The sequence below is a fragment of the Manacus vitellinus genome, unplaced genomic scaffold (genome assembly GCF_001715985.3).
Source record: "Manacus vitellinus isolate BGI_N305 unplaced genomic scaffold, ASM171598v3 scaffold_46_pilon, whole genome shotgun sequence".
NCBI classification, from domain to species: domain Eukaryota; kingdom Metazoa; phylum Chordata; class Aves; order Passeriformes; family Pipridae; genus Manacus; species Manacus vitellinus.
Window position 1 is genome coordinate 3741538 of NW_021940578.1, and position 6739 is coordinate 3748276.

General features: G+C 44.6%; 1 protein-coding gene across 3 annotated transcripts; it reads right to left on the reverse strand.

The window, feature by feature from the left end:
• Nucleotides 1-1985: 1985 nt before the first annotated feature.
• Nucleotides 1986-6541, reverse strand: TARDBP (TAR DNA binding protein). Of its 3 annotated transcripts, none has more exons than XM_018079482.2 (5): nucleotides 6263-6541; nucleotides 5389-5552; nucleotides 4947-5087; nucleotides 4263-4430; nucleotides 1986-3906 (listed from the first exon to the last, which is right to left on the reverse strand). In XM_018079482.2, exons 1-5 carry the CDS (start codon nucleotides 6498-6500, stop codon nucleotides 3376-3378), a joined length of 1242 nt encoding a protein of 413 aa, XP_017934971.1. In that variant the 5' UTR covers nucleotides 6501-6541; the 3' UTR covers nucleotides 1986-3375. The 3 variants fall into 3 exon arrangements, with proteins under 3 accessions (XP_017934971.1, XP_008926966.2, XP_017934973.1); XM_008928718.3 differs by having other exon boundaries at nucleotides 4263-4433; XM_018079484.2 differs by lacking the exon at nucleotides 6263-6541 and adding an exon at nucleotides 6106-6255 and having other exon boundaries at nucleotides 4263-4433.
• Nucleotides 6542-6739: the final 198 nt, after the last annotated feature.

Here is a 6739-nt window from a genome sequence, read left to right on the forward strand (position 1 = left end):
CAGCTCTGGCTGCCTTTGTTGTCTTGCACTTTGTGGAGCAAGGGGAGCCTGGAGAGTTTCCCTGGCAAGTGGTGTAATTACAGGGAAAGGAGGATCAGGAGGATCAGCTGTGTGTGACAACAGCTCCAACAGCTGCTCACGGTGTAGCTGATCAAAGAAACCCCTCAGCTTTGAGCAGGACGTTGGAGATTTTGAGCAAACACTATGAAGAAGGCCAGACAAAAATAATTCCTGAAGGTTATAAAAATGATCTTGTCCACTTTGATCATGGTACTGGTTAGAGTGGAGCAGGTAGTCCCAATTAGTGCCACTCTTACACCTGCTTGTTTACCAGGAGAAGATGGATCTCATGTGACAGCAGGTGAGGGGGAGAGCAGAACAGCTGCAACAGATTCTCAGAATTAATTAAAAGCAATGTCAGAAAAAAATGTTTATAAAATGTTTAAAAATGTTTAAATAAATAGTTAAAAAAAATTATATAGCCCCCCCTTACAATATAAACTTTCTCTTCCTTGTATCTCACATTCTTTCATTAATATTTCACTTTCTAGAACAATATCATTGAAAATGAAGTATCTTTAAAAAAAATCAAGACTCGAAACACTTCAATGTATTTTCAATCATAGTTTATTTACTTACAAACACTAGAATATGCAAAGCAGTTAAAAAATGCTACTGAAACTTGAAAATTACTCTAAAATTTTTGGGTATTTTGTTTGAAGGTGAAGGAAGACTAAAATGATTAGCAAAGACTACTCAATGCTGCCAACCAGCCACTTAAAACCTAAGCCTGAACAATTTAAACAGAATTAAAACCATGCTAATTACAAAAACTTACCAAGAAGTTCCTTGCAGGGGGTCACAGTTAGTCTTTGGAGGTCCAAGAATACCATTTTTAAGTGTTACTCAGCAGAAGTAGCTGGTAATAGTGCAAGTGCTAAAATGCAAAATTCACAGATGGGACAGAGTTTGGAGATTATTCCGACTTAGGTGCAGGAAAAAAAAATGTAAGCAACTTTTTGCAGTGGAATATGAACAAAGGTGTAGGATTACTTCTCAGCCTGAGTGTTCAGAAACCCTCTTTAAACCAAGTACATCGAGATACAGCTGATTTTTTCATACTGCAGGTGGAAAACTCAGCTGTGCACTTTTGTCTGCTGTTTAGGTGCTCTGCCCTTCACAAGCCTCAGTAGGACACACAGTAATGAAGATCTCACTTGAAAAGTTACATAGGTTAAAAACTGTGTAAATATCCCAATTCAGACTGTTCACAGCTCCAGCACAGGATTATGGTGCACAGAACAACAGGGATCAGTGGGTTTCAAGCCCAAGTAGGTGAAACAATTCCTCAAGCTCCTACCACCAGTGGAACTTCCCTTCCACCAGTTTCTGCTCAAACATCCTGCCCTTCCTTAAGAAGCTGCCCCTTATGTGACACCTGTCATAAACTTAAGTTTTTCAGACTCAGAATTTATCAGCCTGTTTATATTTACTGGTGCTTTATTCGCTGGAAGGCCTTTCCTGACTAGTTTCACCAGGAGTTAATAGTGTTCTTCTGGGCTGGAAGTGTGGCAGGAGCCTGTTTCCCATGAGTGGGCTGGTCTAAAAACAAGTTAAACACATCCATCCCCGAGGGAGGTGCTGTGGACAGCAAGTGTCTGTCTCCCCCACCCCCCCTCCTGATGAGGAACTCTGACTCCAAACCGAACAAGTCCCGTTCCTTGGCACAGATGGAATCTGGAGGGAGCTGCTTACCAGTCTAGGTGCGGGCTCCCCAAGGTGTGGGACCTGGATTTTAGATCTATGGCACTGCACAGTGCAAGGGTACAGTGGCTTAGAGCTGTGGCGGTGGCTCCTTTAGAACCTGCTTATCTGAAACAAACCGAGTGACTGCAAAAAGCTTTACAGAAGTTCATCTCAAAAGGGTAAAATTAATTAACTGCTATGAATTCTTTGCATTCAGGGCTGCAAAACAAAGACACATATTACTTAAATCAGTTTTATTTAAGAATTTCCTACAGTGACAAATCTTATAAAAAGCATCCAAACACGAAACTGCAGCAAACAGCATTCTTATGGATATCTTACAGACAGTGGAACTTCCACCCTGGAGAGGCACACTGAGCTCTAGTGATCTCTGCTACAAGAGCTACTGCAAAGCACACCACAAGCTCAATGTTCTCATCACAAACCCCATCGTCTTCAAGTCACATTACCACACTTACAGATCATTAACAGAAAAAAAACACACACCATACAGCATTCACAGCAGTTGACATAAGGGAAAAGAAATACAAATATTCCATTTCACATAACACATTCAACTAATTGATTAACTAGGTAGAGAACCCACTTAAAGTCTTCCACATGTGGATGTCCTTTGAATGCAATAAACACTCGTACTTTATTTGCTATCATTGCTCTCCGCACACTCTCTCACCAAAGCCACAGGATTGAGAGACATCTCGCCAAGTCAAATAAAATCCCATTACTGCACCACCAGGTCTCTGCATGCGCTCGCTCCTTTATCTCGCACATACCAGCCCTCTCATGCCTCGGCACCACCACCAATCCCACACAAGGTTTCAAAAGTTCAAACAGCCTTCTGGTTCCATCTCACAGCCTTGCGTTCACAGCGTTGATACGACTCCATGAAATAAAGAGTAGCGGATAAAAATGGAACACCCACCGTCTAAGACGCAGCATGTGCGGTGTGATGAAGTATTCTTGGATGAGAAAGCATGTAGACAGAAGTATTCCTAAGGCAGAATATTTACAGCACTGCTTTCAATGAAGTGCTTCTTCCATACACATTTGAAATGAGATGAACTGCGGAGATTAAATGAAGCCTTCATATCGTACTTTAGTATGGAGGGGGAGACAGTGTTAAACAAAAACACAAAACAAAAACGACACTGTGTTGTCCAACGGGGCACTTGGAGAGTCTTATGGTGGGATCAAATTAAAAACAAGAGGGAGAGAATGCTGTTTCTGACCAATGGTTCCATTTTGAACATGCAAAGAATTCAGGTAGCCGGGAAACAAGGGATAAAGTATTACAGGAGAAACCTTTCCTATCGACTGTAGTGTTAGTTCACCTGTCGGGCAAACAGCAGTCCACTTCCAAACATTCAGAATTCCAACTAGATATGTAACAAAACTTAGAAAATTCCTTTTACCTTTCTTTTCTTTTTCTTTTTTTTTTTAATTTTTTTTTTTTAAAAAAAGAAAAATGTCAAAAATACTGCTGAATATACTGCACACTGAACAAATTGATTTGGAAAACTTTAGTATATATGTAATTTACAGTATACTTACCATGAGTTAGAAAAATTTGATTTCCCACCATAGAGTCAGTATCAGAGCCCACTGCGTCTACATCCCCCAGCCTGAGGACTTGGAGTCCATGCTGGAGCCAAAGCCTCCGTTAAACCCGCTGCTGGAGCCCGCGTTGGAGGCCGAGCCCCAGCCTATGGCTGCCCCCGAGTTGGACCCTCCGTACGAGTTGTTGCCTGAGCTAAAGCCCTGGTTCTGCTCCCGCTGCATGTTGCCTTGGGGCTGGTTGTTCCCCGAGGGCCCCGACTGGTTCTGCTGGCTGGCCAACATGCCCATCATGCCCCAGCTGCTCTGCAGGGCCGCCTGCGCCGCTGCCATCATGGCAGGGTTGATGCTAAAGGCCCCGAAGTTCATCCCCCCACCCATGTTGCTGCCCTGGTTGTTGCCCAGTCCTCCCCCGCCTCCTCTGCTGTTGCCAAACCCCCCCTGGTTCCCAAAGCCTCCCGGGTTACCACCAAATCTTCCACCTCTCTCTAACTGTCTATTGCTATTATGCTTAGGTTCAGCATTGGATATATGTACGCTGATTCCTTTAATGATCAAGTCCTCTCCACAAAGAGACTGGGCAACCTATAAGAAATAAGGCATTGATTAAATGTGTGTTAGACGTCTTTTTTTTAGATGTTAGTAGTACAAGACAAAACATCCCCCATGACTCTGAGCAGATATTTAACCTGCAAAGGAAGCACAGGCATGTACTGAATCCGATCTGAAGTGTTTTATCTTTGCATTCACCACTACACTAGCTGCAGTATAAAAAGCTGTCTGGAAATGTAACCTCAGTCCATTCAATAAATCAGATCAACCTAACACCACTGGAATCCTCAAGACAGTGGACAAGTAAGTGTTTCATGTGTAGTTCCAGAAATGATACTTTATCAAGCTACTGAAATGCAGACTAAATATGAAGTTAAAATATGACTTACCTGGTCATCTGCAAACGTAACAAAAGCAAAAGCCCGGAAGGGCTTAGGAATGAAGACATCTACCACTTCCCCATACTGGGCAAAGAACTGTCGGAGTTCATCTGCCGTCATGTCCTCGGTGCAGCGCCCCACAAACACCTTCCTGCTGCGCAAGGGCTCGTCGGGACTCTGCTGCAGGGATGGGAAGGACAAAAACATCACAACCACCCTGCAGAACTGAGTTATAGGATGATGAAGGCCCCCCTCGATCTGGCCTGTTCTGAGGGCTGAAGATCAAGAAAGTTGGAGATTGTAAAAGGAGTTTAAAAAAATAAATGGAATTCTATTCCAAGAATGTGCCTGCAGCCACAAGAAAATGAGGGTGGGAGCAACACACAGGGACAGTGACAAGGCCACTGCAGAAGGACACTTTTTTGGTAATAATTGCTTATTGAGACACTGGAAGCTACAGGTTCAGTTCTGCACTCAAAGACTCATTCTGCTCTTCCCTAAATTAGTTATTCCAGCTGCTTTATTCTGCATGTATTCATGCAGCAGACAAGTTAGGCAGGTACTGCTGGACATTAAACACACTATTTCCAGATTTTCATCATTGCCTCACATAACCAGCTATTTTCCCAACTCACCCACCTCCTCCCTCTTTTCTTTCAGCACCAATGAAAGCAGCAGTAAAACCCAAAGTACCTTAGAGTTGGGGAGTTTACAGTCACACCACCTGCCATCGATCATGTGCCGCTGTGACATCACCTTCACTTGGGTTTCGTAATCCGTGAACCGAACAAACCCAAACCCTTTGGAGTGGCCTGTTTTAATGTCCTTCTTAACCTAAGGGCAAAAACCAAAACCACAGGTCACCACGAGGATGAAGTGTTACTGAAGGAATTTAGTGAAAATCTCTTTTGGGAGTTTATCAGTCTTATAAATACTATTATCACAGCAATATCTAATTCCTTAACATCTCCCTCAAAAATTAATAACAGGCTCATGGAACAAAACACACCCTTAGGAAGAGACATAGCTTCTGATCTTCCCCAATTTTACATGGCTCTATTGTTTCTGCTTGCTTCCTCAGGAGCCTGACTTCTACCCAATGTCCCTCTTTGCTTGAGCTGCAAAAGGATTTTACCTGCACCATCAGAACTTCTCCAAAGGTACTGAAATATTCCTTTAAGTCTTGTTCAGTGGTTTTCCAGGGAAGACCCAAGACTATTAAATCTGAAGTCTTCTGTACTGCTCGTTTCACTTTCACAGCTGATGATGCATCAGTTTCATCCATTTTTCTCTTATTATCTGAATATAAAAAAGTACATTAGACATTATCCTCAAATCTGGAAACCGATCCATTGATTATGAACTGCACGGTATAAAATCATAAACTCTGATGAGAAAGAGTACAGACTACAAGAGACACATGCCAGCTGTTAGGAGCCTATTGTAAAATATCTGAATGCCCTGGACCAAAGCCAGTCCACACTGAAGTCCCCCTCCAAAATGCAATTTGACCCAGTTAGCTCTGCATTAGTTTACTTAAATATCATCCAGCAATGTTCACAGGCCTATAACAAGGTGGAGAAGACAGGAAGTTTTAACAAGAATATTTCAATAGTGATCTATTTACTTCCCCCTTTTTTCCAAGGGGGTGGGGCAGAGTGGTCTGACTTCTCCTTTTCTGAGCACTTTTAAATGGTACTTCTGACCAAACCAGGCTTGAGAAGTGCCTGTGACTACAGAGGTCCCATTAGACCACGGCCTCTGAAGGTCTGGATGAGGTTGTGGACCCTTCAAAGATAACACAAGACTTTGTCATTAAAGTGTTCGTTTGGGTAAAGTTTTAAAAACTTACTGGGGTCAAATCTACTCGGCAGGACAGAGATGTACATAAATCGCTGATCCCTATGAATCAGAGAGCTCAACAGGAACAGTGTTGCCACGTTAGCTCAGCAGTGACTCACGCGGAAAACTGCAACCTCGTACAAAGAGCCGACGGAACGAGCACAGACCTTTGGGATAGTTGACGACGTAGACGAGGTTCCCCCAGCCGGCCTCGGGGGCGTGCAGGATGCCCTCGACCAGCCGGACCCCCCTCATGCACTGCGACACCGGGTTCCTGTAGCGGAGCCCGCACGCCCCGGGGAACTGCGCCGTCACCGTGGACAGCAGCACCGTGCCGTCGTCCTCCGACGGGATCTCGATGGGCTCATCGTTCTCGTCCTCCGTCACCCGGATATACTCCGACATCCTCGCTGGACGCTATTGAACTGCACAGGGGGAAAGCAGCGTGAGCGACCACCCTGTGCCCCCCGGCTCGGCTTTCACCTCCCTCGCCCCGAGGCACCGCTGAGTTTATTACACAGCGGGGGACACCGAAACGCGCCGTTCACTGACACACTGACACCGAAGCCTCCGGCCCTGCCGTACCGACACACGGACCGACACCTCGGGCCATCCCGGAGCTACGGAGGGACCGAAGCGACGGG

Bases quoted from the DNA above. Each gene is read 5' to 3' on its own strand.
- TARDBP (XM_008928718.3), bottom strand. From the start codon at position 6,500: ATGTCGGAGTATATCCGGGTGACGGAGGACGAGAACGATGAGCCCATC. The intron at 5,088-5,388 runs GTAAAATCCTTT...TTTTGCCCTTAG, and splicing joins GAGAAGTTCTGATGGTGCAG to GTTAAGAAGGACATTAAAAC. The intron at 4,434-4,946 runs GTACTTTGGGTT...CCATCCCTGCAG, and splicing joins GTAAACTCCCCAACTCTAAG to CAGAGTCCCGACGAGCCCTT.